The following is an 18289-nucleotide window of genomic DNA, read 5'->3' on the forward strand; positions in this document are numbered from 1 at the left end:
TTTGGTCTAAAAAACTCATAAATAAACTACCGAACAGCAGTCAGACAATTTTCAGAAATTTGTTTGCAGCAGTGAAAATGTAAATTTAATCTGCTGCTAAATTCAGAAAAATTATGAGTTTAATTCTTTCTGATCTATTGATGTATTTGATCTAAAAACTCAGAAAATTACTAAAAAAACAGTGAAATAATATTCAGAAAATAGCATGCAAAAGTTTCTGAAATGTAATGCAGTGAAAGATGCAAACTAATTTGTTGTTAAATTTCAGATAACTAAAATTTTATGCCAGTATTAATCTTGCTTTCAATTAGATCAATGAAAAAGGTAAGGGTTTAGAAGATGTGCACCAGTCAACCCCTAGGGGCTTGAAGACACTTGAAGATGGACTGCCCAAGTCACTGAAAATTCTCCAATGCAAATGCCAAACTCCAAAAATTTTGAGAAAAATTTGTTTAAAATTTTTTTGGGAAATTTTAGGAAGAAATTTAGTGAGAAAATTATGGTGAAGAAGGCTGCAAAGATGAGAGGTCTGAGGGTGGAATGATAGAGGCTGAAAATGAGGCTGGAGATGGCCAGCGCTGGGCCTCAAGGCCCTAAAAAAAATTTGCCCACAATCCTTCTGAAATTTCTCTTCAACCTGCAAACAAAATGGAGATGCCCTCTAGGGCTCAAATCTCTCTCCGTAATCCACAAAAATCATCTGCAATTTACAATTTTTTTCCTGCACAAATAAAAGATAGAAAACCCCAAAGCATGTATATACAAGTATTTACAAAAACATGAAATACCCAGAACCCCAATGAATTAGAAATTTGCTATTTACAAATCTATAATAATATTCTACAGATCTATAGATCAAAGCCCTCTATTAGCCAGATTTAAACAAATTTCTGCAAAATATTTAGAAATAAATTTGAAATTTTAAAAATACACAAGCCCAAAAAAAACCCTACAAGTAAAATATTCTATAAAATGACTTCAGAAATTAAAAATATAGTGGGCTCTTTTAAATTATGTAAACTGAGAGTCAGTTGGTCCAGCTGAAGACTTCCCCAAACACCCAAATTCTGAATGATAACTTCTGCACACTTAAATCTGCTTGTTAGATTAATAGAGATCTAAAAAATGATCATAAAATTATCAAGAAATAGAAATACCTACCACTTCTATCAAATTAAAATGATATTCTAAAAAACTCAGAAATATGTGCAAGATATCTGTACACAGATCAATCCTCAAAAGCTATTAACCAGCAAATGCAAATAAAAGCAGCAAGTATTAAAAACAATATTACCACATAAATCTGAAAGAGGAACACCACGATCTGAAACCCCAAAGTCTTTGCGTTTTATTAACCAAAAAAAGTTACAAGAGCTTTCTTAGAGCAAGTACACGATTCAGAAATCAGATCCAAATAATGGAGAGAGGCCTCTCATTTATAGGAAAATTCTCCAACGGCTAGTTGGTTTGATCCCCGTCAAAGCAATCTCAATCGTTGATGAAAATCAAATGATCTTTTAATCATCATCGTTGAAATAAAGTTGTTTTTTGAGGAAATTCAAATTTCACTTTTAATTAACTCAAAAATGATTATTTTGAGTTAATTGTCGCAAAAAGTTGACTTTGACTTAACTACTATGGCCCAAGGGTTCAAAATATCTTGAAATTTTCAATATTCCCTTAGTCGATGACCTTTAAAAATTAAAAACTTTAAAACCCATGAATTTTAAATGTTGGAGAATTTAATTTTTCTTAGGAACTAAATTAATTAAATTTCTGGCTTTAGCATTTTAATTTATTTTAGCCAGAAATTTTAATTAATTGACTCATGAGGGGATTATTATTTTTTCCAGCCCTTTAATATTTAACCATGGTGTCTAACTATGAGGGACCATGCACTAAATATTTTTTACATGAAATATTACATTTCTAAGCCATGAAGGGGAAACACCCGTTTGTTATAAACCCTCAATAATTACCCATTTCTGCGACACAAAACATGATCCAGTAGACTAAGTGACTTGTAATAAAATAATCTAACGAAATAGTTAGAATATTCCCAAATCACTTTTACAGATACTCGATAAATAACACTAGGACTCATTTAAAATCTTGACGACAAAATCCACCCTAGCTTTGGGGTGAGGCTGAAGGGAAAAACTCTACCGATCATCTGTGTTTAGAAACACACACGAATCAGTGAGACTAAAAACCTCCTAGAATAGAAATCATCATCAGAAAAATAAATTTACCTAGGTTGTTACATACATTTGTCTTACTAGGATCATTTACATTACAAAATGCAGAATAGGGTTACAAAACTCCAGTGTACATATAGTTGATAATGATGAATCTGTGGATCATCTGATTGCTCGGACATGATGGAAATCCATGCGCGAAAAGATGTATAGCTATAGGGTAGTTGACATGGAGTGGTCAATAGGTTCCTCATCCTACTTCCCGGCTGAAGACAAGCTCCATGATAAATCTGACTATCATGGATGGAAGATGTCTCTTGATTTGACCTTGGAAGAAAAAGAAGCGATGGACTATGTGCAGGGTAAAATCCTTGAACCTCCTTCAAATGCATCAGCTGCTGCGAAGACCAGTTACAATAGGACTGAAGTCAAAGCAAAGAAGATTATCAGGGATTCCATTGACAAGCATCTGGTGGCCTACATCTCTGAATTGAAGACCTCCAAGAAGATCTACGACAGGGTGGTCGGCATGTTCAAGGTTAGTAATGCTAATCAAATTCTATTTCTCAAGAACAGGTTGAAGGATATTAAGAAGGGCAGAGACGAGAATTCAATCCTATTTCTTGAGGATTACTGAGATCAAGAATGATCTACTCTCAATTGGAGAAGTCATTCCTGACAGAGAACTTACTCTCACCACCCTTGGAGGACTCCCACCTGAGTGGTATGTATTTAGAACCATCGTCCTCACAATGATTGAATTCCAGGGTTTGAAGAATTGATGTCGAGATGCATTCAAGAAGAAACAAGAATGGTGGAGCAAGAAATGCCTTCTAATAGAAGCAACCCCACTACATTCTCCACTCATGCCAAAAGGAGAAATAATGCAAGGCCTAAAGGTCATTTTCATGGAAAGCCTGGATCTAAGGAAGGAAGGAAGGGCAGGTGCTTTGTTTGCAATAAGTTTGGCCAATATGCAAGGGAGTGTCCAAATAGAAGGGACACATCGCATGATGATGATCACAATCATTCCAGGGGCAACTTCAACAACAACGATCAAAGGAATGGCAGGTCCAATGGCAAAAGAAAAAGGAATGCGGTACATCAAGGAAATGGCCGACTTTCCAAGAAATCAAGGAACTCCAGGTATGAAGAATCAAATGTTGTTAACAATAAGCAAAAAGAGTACTATCTTATATCGGCCCTCTCCACTGCCTCTCCTCCGAACACTTTGGAAAATTGGTCGATTGATAGTGGTGCCTCAAGGCACTTCACCGGATATAAGGAAGCCCTCTCTAATCTCATAGAAAAGGAGACAAACTTGGAGATCATCCTTGGAGATGATGCCACCTATCCCATGAAGGGAGTAGGGAATGTTACCCTTCAATTGAATCAAGGTAACACTATTCATTTGCAAGAAGTACTATATCTACCTGATGTCAAGAAGAACCTGGTGTCCATTTCAGCCATGGAGGACAAAGGATTCAAGGTGGCATTCATCGATGGAAAGGTACGTGTTTGGAAAAGAAATTTTAAAGATGATTTTACTCTTGGGTTCAGGGTTGACACTTTGTATCAAGTTGGAGGAAGTCCATTTGGAGCCATGTCTTGCAACACATCTCTACAATCTAAACTATGGCACTAGAGATTTGCCCATCTTCATTATAAGGCCCTATCCGATGTGAGACAGATGGTGACAAGTATGCCCGAGTTCAAAGTAGAGCATGAAGGTGTATGTCCGAGATGTGCTGAAGGAAAACTTACAAGGGGACCATTCCCCTCAAGTAATAGCAAGACCACAAATATATTGCAATTGATCCACTCTGACATATCTGGTATGATGCCCGTAAACTCTTTGGGAGGATACTTATATTATCTCACCTTTACAGATGATTATTCTCGCAAGACCTAGATCTACTTCTTGAAGAAGAAGGATGAAATGTTCCCCTGGTTCTGACACTTCAAAGCCTTGATCGAAAACCAATCCGAGAAGAAAATCAAGATATTGAGGACTGATAATGGGACCGAGTACAAATCCAATGAATTCCAAGATTATTGCAGAGAAGCTGGCATTAAGAGGGAGACTACAACGCCATACACTCTTGAGCAGAATGGTGTGGCTGAAAGGAAGAATCGCTCTGTTGTAGAAGCAGTTTGTGCCATGCTTCATGATCAAGGCCTTCCAAAGTTCCTAAGGACTGTAGCTGCAAACACTGTCGTGTATGATCAAAACCGATGCCCTCATCAAGCATTGGACTCCAAGATTCCTGAAGAAATGTTCACTGGTAAGAAACCTGATGTCTCTCATTTTAGAATTTTTGGAAGTCTCGTATATTTTCATGTGTCGAAAGAGAAAAGAAGCAAATTGGGTGCATCTGGAAAGAAATGAATCTTTGCGGGCTATAGTGAAAATTCTAAGGGATATAGAATTTATGTGGCTGGTCAAAAGGAAGTTGAGATAAGTCATGATGTCACCTTCAACAAAGATATGGCCCTCAAGAAGAGCAACAACCTTCCTATCCTAAGGAAGGACAAAGAAGCTGAAATTGGAAATCAGGGTGCAAAAGAAGACGAAACGATGCCTGATGTTGATGAACCTATGGATCCTATTGATCCTCCTCCTCATGAGCCCTCCACCTCCAAAAGGAGACCCTCATGGCTTAGGGAGACTCTCAAAGATGTCGAGAAACACATTGCACCAAGGGGGACTTTCCGTGAAAGCAAGAAGCCGAATAGGTATCAAGGATATTTGACCGCCATGAGCACTATCATTCAAAATGAGCCTTCATCATTCGAAGAAGTCGTGAAGCATCAAGTATGGAAGGATGCTATTAATGAAGAATACGAGTCAATTATGAAGAATGATGTCTAAGATGTGGTCCCTAGACCCCAGGACAAATCGGTTATCACCTCTAAGTGGCTCTACAAAATCAAGCATGGAGCTGATGAAAGTGCAGAAAAGTACAAGGCTCAATTTGTTGCTCGAGGCTTCTCTCAAAAGGAAGGTGTATATTACGATGAGATATTTGCACCTGTTGCCCGATACACCACCATCCGCTCGATCATAGCCCTTGCTGCCTTGCAAGGATGGAACCTACATCAGATGCATGTCAAGACCGCTTTCTTGCATGGTTCAATCAAAGAGGAAGCCTATATGGAACAACCCGAGGGGTTTGAGGTTCATGATCGGGAATTTCATGTATGTAGGTGAAAGAAAGCACTCTACGGATTGAAGCAAGCAACCCCGGGCTTGGTATGAGAGGATCGATAGCTATCTGATGAAGCTGAGATTCACTAGAAGTGAAGCCGATTTGAACCTTTACTTTAAGGTTGAAAATGATAAACCTCTCATTCTGGTACTTTATGTGGACGACCTCTTTCTGACAGGTGCAGACCCTCTCATTCACAAATGTAAGAGGGAGTTGGCTTCTGAATTTGAGATGAAGGACCTAGGACCGATGCACTATTTCCTAGGGTTGGAGGTCTGGCAAAAGCCAGGTGAAATTTTCCTCTCTCAAGGAAAATATGTTGTGAAAATATTGGAAAGATTTGGGATGGTGGACTGCAAGTCTATGACTACTTCGATGGAACTTAACTTTAAGAAGTTATGTGGTAGTGCTGCTAGACCTGAATAGGGAAATGCTTCTGAGTATCTTCAACTCATAGGAGCACCGATGTTCTTGGTGAACTCCCCTCCGGACATATGTTTTGCAGTTAACACATTGAGCCAATACATTGTTGAGCCTCATCATATACATTGGATTGCTACCAAGAATCTTCTAAGATATCTTCGGGGCACAATCACTCATGGACTAAGATACACTATCAGAAATGTGAAGCTGCATGGTTATTTTGATGTTGATTAGGCTGGCAGTGTGGTGGATTGCAAGAGCACTTCTGGATGTTGTTTTTCATTGGGTTCTGCTTTGATATCCTGGATGAGCAGTAAGCAGAAATCGATTGCCTTGAGCACCACCGAGGCCGAATACATAGTTGCTAGTATGGCCTCCAGTGAAGCTATCTGGTTGAGGAAGCTCTTCAGTGAGCCAGTTTGGACATATCTTGGATACCACCGTGATCCTCTGCGACAACTAGAGTGGGATCCAATTATCAGAGAATCTTGTGTTTCAAGATCGCTCCAAGCATATAGATATCAGGTACCACTTTATCTGGGACATGGTACAACGAGGAACAATAAGGCTCCATCACATTGGGACTGATAAGTAGGTTGTCGATATTCTGACAAAGCCCCTAGGGAAGGTCAAATTCTTGGCCTTCCGAGAACGACTTGGAGTTGTGGAGAGACCCTCTTACGAGGGTCATGTATGAGATGGACATTGAGCTTTGGGAGCTTCGGGGGGCTTGGGGTACTTCTTGGAGCGATAAGCAACCATAGGGTGAGTGGTTCAGCCTTCCCCTAGTGGTTTGTTGTGTACAGGGTGAGTGGTTCAGCGTTCCCCTAGTGGTTTGTTGTGTACAAGGTGAGTGATTCAGCCTTTCCCTGCAATACCGCTTGGCAACATGTAGACAAGATGAGTGGTTCATCCTTCTCCTGCTAAGACATCCTACCCATGCAATCTGGGACTCATGGGAAGTACCTCTCATCTAGCCAATGAGTAGGGAAATGAGGATAGGGACCATAGTACTACCGATGGACGCATCATGTACTACCGTAATCCTTATGCTAGGATGACCGATATTGATCTGGGATCAATTGGAACTGACTTCGGGTTAGTGAGAGTGGTATGAGACACTCTCTTTGTGAGAGTGGTATGAGACACTCTCTTTTGATTGGAACTGAATTCGAGTCAATAAGAGTGGTATGACACACTCTCCTTTGATTGGGACTGACTTCGGGTCAGTAGAGAATGGTACGATACATTCTCGATCACTTCTTCTTCTTCATAGTTCAACAAAGTAGAGCAGAGCAAAGCAGTGCAGAGCAGTGCATTGATGGCAGAGATAGTACATATTGGCAGATGGATTAGCAGATGGAGTTCTCCTTAGTTGAGAGGGAGTGTTAAAATTGGCAACTAGGGCCAAACTCCACATGGGTCATCTTATTTATGACAGTTGATATTTTTCTTGGATTCCTCTCTTCGAGAGGTGTAGGATTGATCTAAAAATCATTCGATTCTGACATGTACAAATGAAGTTATGAATTTATTTTGATTATGGTCAAATTGTCAAGGTCGGCCAGCAAACTTACGTAGCTCAGAAGCCCAACAGTCACGTCTAATTATCCTCAACGTTGCATATAAATAGAAGGTGACTTAGCCTCATTTGGACACACTCATCTTCACACTTCTCTCTCTCCTCATTGATTAGGTACAGATTTCTGGGCCTCTCTCTCTCCACACATCAAAAATTTCAGGAGACCGAAATTTCAGGAGAGTGAAATTTCAGGAGGCCGAAATTTTAGGAGACCGAATTTCGAGACAGTTTGACCAAGCGTTGACCAGCATGCGTTGACCTCTTTTGACTGCGTTTTTGTGAGGGCTATCTCTGTTTGGGCATGCCGCATTTCTGGGCACAGCAATCAAGGCTAAACGTTGACTATTGACCAGCGTTGACTGCAGCTAGGGATGACTGCAGTTGGGTTGTTTGACCAGACTTTGACTGGGCTGAATTTCACTGTTTTGAGGGTTGTTTGGAGGCTAAAGTTGACCGAATTGCTGAGGATCAAATCTGCCCTGTTGACCAGCAATGACTTTTCTGGTTAGGGCTCTTTTGCTGCTGTTATAAATTATCAGATTTGTAAATTGTATTATCTCTCTCTGTTGAACTATTGAAGACTAAAAGAAGATTTGATCAAGGGTTTCCCCACATTGGGGTTTGTCTCTGGCTGGTGCCACATCTTGTGTCCTCGTCTTGGCTTGTCTTCTACTGTTTATGTTGATGTGATTGCTAATCTGAATATTGATACTGGGCTAATAAAGAAATTGAAGTAAAATTGTTCTAAAGCATATAACATACCTTTGTTGCCTAAAATTAACAAAAACCCTAAACAACCAAAACTCTAACCCCAAGAGATGTAACACCAAGAGTTTGTAGGCCCCGTTGGGGTTAGTTGGGCAGCCAACTTCCCGAGGTCGTAACTTGGTCATATTATCTCTATTTGGCGTGTATGTTATCTTGTTGGAAAGGTCTCTCCGACTACTACAGGATTTGCGGCAAGCCCTTGCTTACAGCAATGGGCATGTTGCGGACCTCAAGAAAACGTCGTTTAGGGAGTCAAAATTGCTCCTGAAGTTCAAGACCCAAAAAACTACTAAAAATAGTAAATGCTGAAATATACAAGAAAACAGATGAAACCGACTAGAGGTCTAAGTGGAATAGGCAGGAGGCCACCAATATCCACCTAGATCATAATATCACTATCATGAATCCATGGTTATCCATTACAAATCTGCTTCTGCAGTTTTAATTCCATATTGAGTATGCACTAGTAGTTTGTTGGTACCATCGGAAGCCAAATCCTGTTCATTGTTTATAAAAGCGATTCGCAAACCAGGGAAGAATTGATTTGAGTGCCCCACTGTCCAAAGAAGACGAGAAGAGCATCCCACCAATGCAAATCCTTCCATCTTCTACCACAAGGACCCTCAGAACACTACAGGGCACCGTTCTGTTCTTATTGCATCCATGGATAACCAATGGCTAATTAGAGACTGTAGGTTTTAACCCCGTACAGAAATTACCTACGTACGAATTCTAAAACCCATAAAATAAACAATGTAAGAGCATAACACATAAAATACATATACACAGAGATTTTCCCTTGGATCCTAAAACCGGGACTACCAACTTGATTTTTCATTGTGTTCCTTTCAATGTTACAATACATATTTATACATGCTGAAGCATCCAATACCATGGACCGAAAAACCATCGCGTCTAAAACCATGGACCGAAAACCATCGCATCCAAAAACATAAGCGAAAATCATGCACAAAACCATAGGTGGGTCTGCCCAACCTAACATAGGGCCCAAAACCAAAATTTTCTGAGGCACTGCCCGGACCCCATAAAGTGGGGTTACGGGTACCCCTCAAACCCCCTGTGACCCCCCCCCCCGACTACACAATCGACACAACAAAGGGGGGGCTCCGTCCCCCCTCTAACCCCCCAGTTAACTACGTGGGCTAGTCGTGGAAAGAATATAACATAATCCAACATTCTCCCACTTGTTGTTTTCTTTCCACAGGGGGCCACAAGAGAGCTTACTCATTTTTCCAGCCCTCAAACGCCCATTGTTTCTCTACACCAAGAGAACTTCTCAAAGCTCACAGATTTTGTCAATGTATCTGCAGTATTCTTCTAAGTGTCCACCTTTACCAGCAAGATCTTTTTGTCTTCTATCATATCCCTCACAAAGTGATACTGAACATCAATGTGCTTTGTCTTTGAATGATACACAGGGTTCTTTGCCAAAAAAATTGCACTTTGGCTGTCACAGCCTATCGTTATAGCTCCCTGTACTAACACCATACTTGAACACAATCTCTGCAACCAAATTGCTTCCTTGCTTGCATGAGTCGCTGCCATGTATTCTGCCTCTATAGTTGATAGTGCCACTAGAGATTGTTTCTTACTCATCCAACTAACTGCACCTCCAAATAGGTTAAACACATACCCACTTGTAGATCTTCTCTGATCCAGATCTCCAGCCCAGTCCGCATCAACAAAGCCACGGATATCCAAAACTCTGTCCAATCCTGGTCTTCCTTGGTAGCACAAACCATAGTCACTTATGCCATGCAAATACCTGAAAACCCGCTTCACTGTTGTCCAATGCTCCTTCCCTGGTTTTGACATAAACCTGCTCAATACTCCCACTGCATGTGCGATGTCTGGTCTAGTATAGACCATCACATACATCAGGCTATCAACTGCACTTGCATATGGAACACGGGACATGTCCTCTTCCTCTTCTTGTGTCTTGGGACACTGTTCAGCAGATAAATTTACACCTACAGGAATAGGAACCTTCACCGGTTTACTATCCTGCATATTTAACCTCTGCAATATTGTCTCGACATACTTCCTCTGGTTTAACCAGAGCTTCCTCTTTGTCCTATCTCTTTTAATTTCCATGCCCAAAATATAGTTTGCAGCACCAAGATCTTTCATATCGAATTTGGAGGACAAATGGGTCTTCAAATCCTAGATAATTTCTTTGTCATTTCCAACCAGCAACATATCATCCACATACAAGAGCAGATAAATAACACGATCACCAATTAATTTAAAATACACACAGTGATCTGCTTTGCAACTAGTGAAGCCAAGTCCCCGTATAAATGTATCAAATTTCTGATACCACATCCTTGGTAATTGTTTTAACCCATACAGAGACTTCTTTAACTTGCATATCAGTTCTTTCTTACCCTTCACCGCAAAGCCTTCAGGTTGCTTCATGTATATTTCCTCTTCCAGATCCCCGTGAAGAAATGTTGTCTTCACATCCCTCTGTTCTACCTCAAAATCAAAAGCAACAACAACAGATAAAAGTAATCTAATAGAAGTTACTTTGGCAACAGGAGAAAAAATATCACCAAAATCAATTCCCAGCACCTGGTAATAACCTTTTGATACCAACCGAGCTTTGTATTTCTCCACCTTTCCTTCTACATTTGTCTTCTTCTTGAACACCCATTTGCTGCCAATGGGTTTCCTTCCAGCCGGCAACTCCACCAAATCCCAAGCCTCATTTTTGTGCAAAGATGCCATTTCATCAACCATGGCCTCTTTCTAGAGTTTTCCATCCTCTGAATCTACTGCTTCCTTCACAGTTTTGGGATTATCATCAATAATAGATAAAGCAAAATTTGAACAAAAAGCAGATGGACTATACATTTCTGGTTGCCTTCTTTCTCGAACTGATCTTCTCACACCCAAAGTTTGTGGTTCTTCATCTTCTGATTCCTCCTCTGCTGCAGACTTTGATTCTTCCTCCTTTAGCTCAAACTCTATCTTCTCAGGTTCCTTTGGTTGGACTTCATGTTTAATAACATCTTTCACCTCTCTGAACACCATAGCTCAGTTGTACACAACCTTCCTTATTACTGAGTTCAAAAGCTTATAACCCTTTAAACCATCCTTATACCCAATAAAGATGCACTTTTCAGATTTACTATCCAACTTGGTTCATTTCTTCCTTGGAACATGTACATATGGATCACATCCAAATACCCTCAGATGTGAAAGAGAGGGTTTCTTACCAGTCCATACCTCTTATGGAGTTTTATCCTCCAACGCTGATGAAGGTGATCTGTTGACCAGGTAACATGCTGTCTCCACCGCCTCTGCCCAGAATTCTTGTCCTAACCCGGCACCACTGAGCATACTTCTTGCCCTTTCCATCAACGTCTTGTTCATTCTTTCTGCAACTCCATTTTGCTGAGGTGTATATGGAGTAGTATTCTGCAGTGTTATACCACACTTCTTATAGAATTCTTCAAATTCCTTACTGCAAAATTCTCCACCGTTATCTGTCCTCAACACCTTTATCTTCTTCTATGTCTGGTTTTCCACCAGAGCCTTGAATTCTTTAAACCTATCAAAGACTTCAAATTTCTTCTTAAGGAAATATATCCATGTATTCCTTGAGAAGTCATCTATAAATGATACATAGTACACAGACTTACCCAGTGATGGAACCTTGAACCTTCATAGGTCCAAACACATCACTATGCACAAGCTCTAATATATGTTTTGTCCTCTTACCACCAGAGGGGAAACTCACCCGATTCTGCTTCCCATATACACAATTTTCACAGAAATCAAAATCCAGAGAGCTATTACTCATACCTTCTACCATACCTTTACCATGAAGTATTCGAAGGCCCTTCTCTCCAATATGTCCAAGCCTTTGATGCCACAACATGGTCTTCTCTTCAAAGACCACTAGATTTTCTGCTCCACTTTCAAGAACCACAGAACGGTTGCACCCATCAACAACCGTGCTAACTTGAAGCTTGTACAGAGTATCCTTCTCGAACACTGTTTTTACACCTGCATCATCCAACTTGCTTACAGAAATTAGATTTTTGGCCAATGCAGGAATATGCAAAACACGCGGAAGTGTTCTAACCCTTCCACCTTGCAACTTCAACTTTACTTTTCCGCGACCAATGATTCTAGCCTTCCTATCATCCCCTAAGAAAACATCACCACCATCGTATTTCTCATACTCGCAGAACCACTCTCTATGGGGAGTGAAGTGAAAGGATGCACCTGAGTCAATCAACCATGCCTCATGATCTACGTGTACTTGAAGAAGCCAAGTACACATCCCCACCTTCATCTGAGGTAGTTTTCGCCTCTGTAGAAGGAGCATCATCAGATCCCTTTCCTTTATCAGGAGCTTTAGATTTATAGTCCCTTTTGTAGTGCCCTTCCTTTCCGCATTTCCAGCACACTACCTTTACAGGTTTTCCTAGAGACTTAGATCTCCCTCTAGATTTAGATCTCCCACTCGATGACTTATTTTTGTTTCTGTACTAGGACTGTCCTCATACAGACAAGGCATCACCATTCTGGGTCTCCATATTTTTCCATCTCATCTCCTCCATCAGCAAGGATGAGACTATTTCATCAAACTACAAGGCAGTTGCATTGCTACCTATTGCAATAATCAGACTATCCCACGAATCTGGTAGAGAACACAACAAACTGATGCACTTATCTTCATCTTAAATTTTAATATCAACCGATGTTAACTGACTTACCACAGTATTAAATGCGTTCAGATGCTCTGTCACCGAGTCTCCATCTTTCATCCTCAAGTTATACAGCTTTTTCTGCAGGAACAGTTTATTCACCAGAGACTTAGATTGGTACAAAGTCCCTAACTTGTCCCACAAAGCCTTTGCTGTAGCTTCCCCTGATACGTTCAACAATACTGAATCTGAGACACACAATCGTATTGTGCTCTTTGCCTTCCAATCCAACTTCTTCCATTCTTCATCGGACACTCATGTTGGTTTAGTACTCGAATCTACCACGATCCACTGATTTTTATCCACCAACAGATCCTCCATCTTGAGTTTCCACAACTCAAAACTCTACCCATTAAATTTATCGATCTCTATCTTTCCACTGCTCGCCATCTTCTTTCACCACCAGAATCGATCTCGCAGATCTCCCACTAAACAGGGTCTACCACAGGCCCGAGTGAAACCCCTCAGCAACAAAGGCGTCCCCTTGAAGCCAAAACAGCTCCGATACCAAATGTACATTTTAACCCCGTACAGAATTTACCTACATACGAAATCTAAAACACATAAAATAAACAATGCGAGAGCATAACACATAAAACACGTATACACAGAGATTTTTCCCTTGATCCAAAAACCGGGACTACCAGCTTGATTTTTCATTATGTTCCTTTCAATGTTACAATACATATTTATACACGCCGAAGCATCCAATACCATGGACCGAAAAACCATCGCGTCCAAAACCATGGACCAAAAACCATCACGTCCAAAAACATATACGAAAATCATGCACAAAACCATAGGTGGGTCCGCCCAACCTAACATAGGGTCCAAAACCAAAATTTTATGGGGCGCTGCCCGGACCCCATAAAGTGATGTTACGGGTACCCCTCAAACCCCCTGTGACCCCCCATACCCCCCCTACACAATCGACCAGTGTTACTTGGGAGCAGGAGCGACATTTTCAGAAGCTCCCAGTTTGGGAGCAAATCCCGGAGCGTTTTTTATATAATATATATATTTTTATATTTTGATACATATATGTCAACAAAAACACGTTCAAAAAAAAAACCCATGGATTGAACCATATAACAACAATCATCTAGAAGCTATAATCTTCATCAACCACGTCCACAAGTTAATAACATAGTAACATACAACATACTGAGTCTCATGATTCATCAATCTTAAAGTTTCAAGCTTTCGAAATTCAATATATAACATTTATCATCATTGATCACCAAAGTTGTACTTGTAAGCTAAGTGTAACCATTACAACAAATAATATCTAACATGAAATGAAATGTTATAAAATGAAATGAAATGAAACAACTTTCAACTTTCATGAAGCATCATATTCATAATTCATTACTAATGAGTTATAATTGCCAACTTCAAACTTAAATTGTCATATATTGTTTAAAAAAATATCAGCGATAGTTATAAAAACTACTAGAAACTAGAAAAGAGAAGTAAATCTATTATCTATTTCTTATGCTTGGGCCTCTTGCCACCACGAGGAATGTCTAATTTTTTAGTCTTGTTGGAAAATCAGGATCTTTGTCATTAATATCACCCTCTAAGCATTAATATCCAGAGGTGTCTTTGTCATTACCTCTGTATCTGTATAGGGATCTTTGTCATTAATATCACCCTCTAAGCATTAATATAAGATAGAAAAAGCATAGCATGTCAAGTCAAGATTTTGTTTGAGTGATGCTTGCATTTTTAGGAGGGTCATGATAGAGGAGTTCGACAACCAATGTCACTAACATCAAGGTACATAGAGGGATTGGTGCTCTTGATTAAATATGAGTTCCATACCCTAATACATGACAAAATTCAATGGAAACATTGCAATCCCCCAATCCTGAAATCCTGGAAAACTGATAAATCTGCTGGATTTTGAATGAAATCTAAAATTCTACTTTCTCCATATGAAATCCAATGAGGCCGGAACCACTCTCAAACATCCTGAGTCATTCATGGTAATGTTAAAAATTTAAGTAAAAGCGACATTCTCCTTAATCTTCATTTTCATCTTTTTACTTTAAAAATTTAACATTACCATGAATAGCATATCAATACTAGGGGCATAGACTTGATCATTAAGCTGCCCCACTCAAAAATTATTTGTTTTTTTCAAAAAAAATTGCATTTCGAACATTACTACAAAAAAAATTGCAAAACAGGGAAAACGCTCCCGAAAAGGCAGAGAGCGAAAAAAAAATTTGGGAGCGCGCTCCCGAGTCGCTCCCACCTGGAGCGCGAATTGGGAGCAGGATCGGGAGGGGCGCTCCCCCGCAACACTGCGATCAACACAACAAAGGGGGGGCCCTGCCCCCGCCCCCCCTCTAACCCCCCGGTTAACTACGTGGGCTAGTCATGGAAAGAATATAACACAACCCAACAGAGACTTGGCTACTGGCATGATAAAGACACTGAAGAGGTAATCAATGAGACAGGGGAGAAGGTCTATGTATCGGCCTCGGCTTTCCAGGCTGACATTTAATACAACAATCATAAATAGAACTTGGTACTGGCGCCAGTCATCAGAACCACAAACACCATGCATTCGCTCACTTCCATGACAGGGTGTATAATGACAAGACTGGGAGACAACCATCCAAACCAAGAAGATTGTAGGGAGTTGAGTCCAGCAGGAGTGACTGCAGGGGCTCGTGATCATTAGGATCTCAAAGTTTGAACTGGATGGAGAACTACTCTCGTTCATCTTCTCTAACATGCTTTTCCAGCACTTTCAACAGTGATAACTTTAACCAGCCTAAGCATGTTAATATGGTTCTAGACAGGAATTACAGCAGAAACATAGTCGATAGCACAAGTAGACTTTCTTTCTTGGCAAACTGAGTTAAGGATTTTGTGTTATTACGATGAGAAACCTCTGAGAACTGCCAGACCAACTCCTGTGGTAGCTCTTGCTACGGGGAACCCTCATTTATAGTTTTGTGTATAGCCTGATCAAGCTATCTGCTTGCGCTTCCATCGAGGACACAAGAAAAAGGCTAAAAGGCCTAATGGATAACTGTGATGCAGCAGCTGTAACTCTTGATGTAAAATATGAACAAAAATAAAAAAGTATACACCAAAGAAGAAGAAAACTCTTGTTCAGCAACTGCAAAAGTTTTTTCTCATCTTCTTGATCGTGCCTTATTCAATCCTATCCAACACTTCAAGAAATATTTACTATGCAAAAATTTTGACCAGTTCTCACTGTCATCATTTTGTTCCTACAAAGCTCCTGTCTGACTTCAAAAAATGCAATAGCAGCCACAAACCGATTGTGACATTATGAACAGGTGATCAACAGGTTAAGGACAATTTGATCTAGAACTACTGCCAATTATACGATTGTCTTAACCATCCTCCTGCAAACAGAACATGAATAGAATCCATTCTTCAAATCATTGACAGGTCGTTACTACCGATATTATCGCAGTGCATTGTGGTCAAGGTTTAAGACTTCTCCTCAAAGCTTTGTTGGTCCTTCAGACTCCTTGTTACAAACATGCACAATAGTTTCAAATTGTTGGAACAATTATTAAAGCAGATAATATATAAGAGAACTGTCCACTGAGAACTGAGAACTGAAATGAGGAAAGCAGGGAAGGAGATACCCTGTTTCGGAGAGAAGAAATATGCATTGCAGCATTCTCGCAGATCAGATCAGATCCAGGATCAAATCCAATCCCGCCTTCAATGCTCTGCTTGCGTTCGCTTGCTCTATGCATCTGCCATGATTAGTACCCTTAACCGTGGGATGAAGCTCTCTGTGAGTTGTAATCTCTATAGATTGTGTTATTTGAGCGCGAGCGCATCAATAAATGGAGAATATCAAGTATTTGTGGAAGCAAAGAACGGATTAGTTTAATATCGCTTGTGAGATTTGTTCCCCCGGGGCTAACTTTCACTAGGTAAGACGTGGAGAAAAATAAATGGGCTTATGCATTTTCCAGGTTTCATTAGGTCCCCCGGGGCTAACTTTCACTAGGTAAGACGTGGAGAAAAATAAATGGGCTTATGCATTTTCCAGGTTTCATTAGGAGTGGCACATGGTGTTTTAATTTATTGAGATTGTTACAATTGTTTTAAGTTATTAATAATTAAAATTGTTAAACTAAAAAATTATATTAAGAGTGATACATAGTGTTTTAAGTTATTAATAATTAAAATGGTTACAACTAAAAAATTATATTATATTAGTTATTTCAAGTTAAATATAGAAGAAGAAAGAAGAAATTATTTTAACGTCCATGAGGCTAAAGATAGCCTATGGGACAGGTTGCTTCTTCATCTGCTTGATGTATTCGGCCCTTTTTTTGTGAAGCTTCACAATAAATGCTCCCATCTTCTCGACAAACCCCTCGTTAAATAGATTATCCCAAGAGCTAGCTGCCAGCGTATCTGCATAACTTTCTCTGTTGTCTTTGAAGGCCTCACATTCTAAAATGAAATGTTTTTTTGTTTCCACTTTTCCGGAAGAACAAAAAATGCATACCCTTTCCTCCCACATTTCCTTTGGCCTTTTCCAGCGCCCTGTTTCACAACGGAGTTGATGAGAATTAGTCCTTAACTGAGCAATAAGAGTTTTGGCTCTCCAAGAGATATTCGCCTCTATGTATGCTTTTGTTTGATGATTATGAGTGGGATTAAACACTTCAATATAGTATTTTTTCTTTCTTCCTAGCTCCTTATCCCAAGTACGTTTGTGGAACTTTTCCATAACAAAAGCTTTTATCTCTTTGTTGTTTATGGGACACGCGTTCAAGCAAATACCCCATTTACTAAACCATTTGTTATTTTGCTGCATCCAAGTTTTTTTGCTCTTGCACAATCTATCATTAAAGACAACCTTAGGCCATCTACCATCTTCCATTTGCTCAATTTTTTTTAAATACCTTATGACTCGCACCATAGCAATTGCTTCAATAGGAGCAGTCCCTGTTTCAATTAACAATATATCATAAGGAACTGCACTTTTAATCTTAAATTTGTTTGTAATCAAACACTTCTGAATTTTCTCAATTTTTCTCCACTGCATGTCGGAGGTACTGCTAGCCCACAGTTCACAACCATAGAGAATCATCGGAATCACTAGAAGCCCAAAAAGAGTTTGAGTGGTCTTCCAGTCCCATAACTCTGCCTCTCTACACCTATTTTGAAAAGCATAAAATGCTTTCCAACCCCCAAAGTTCTTTTCTTTCTACAACCATTCCAGCTTAAATTTTTGTTGAAGTCACTTTCGAGGTATTTGTAATTCGCAACTTCTTCCAGAATGTTGCCTTCAAAGTAGAACTTATGTTGGTTATGTTTTCTTTTCTTAGAGAAGACCACTACTTTCATTTT

General features: G+C 39.8%; 1 protein-coding gene across 1 annotated transcript in view; it reads right to left on the reverse strand.

Annotated features, from left to right (window-relative positions):
• Positions 1-16774, reverse strand: part of LOC149169222 (AP-3 complex subunit mu-like) — a 167614-nt gene extending 150840 nt beyond the window's left edge. The window contains exon 1 of the mRNA XM_089425118.1: positions 16561-16774. Within this exon, the coding sequence (XP_089281244.1) occupies positions 16561-16595 (35 nt within the window). The 5' untranslated portion in view covers positions 16596-16774. The remainder of the gene's footprint in view (positions 1-16560) is intronic.
• Between the last annotated feature and the right edge of the window lie 1515 nt (positions 16775-18289).

The sequence above is a fragment of the Pinus tabuliformis genome, chromosome 4_2, assembly GCF_031772625.1.
Source record: "Pinus tabuliformis cultivar Carrire ecotype Pingquan chromosome 4_2, CPIR1, whole genome shotgun sequence".
Taxonomy (NCBI): domain Eukaryota; kingdom Viridiplantae; phylum Streptophyta; class Pinopsida; order Pinales; family Pinaceae; genus Pinus; species Pinus tabuliformis.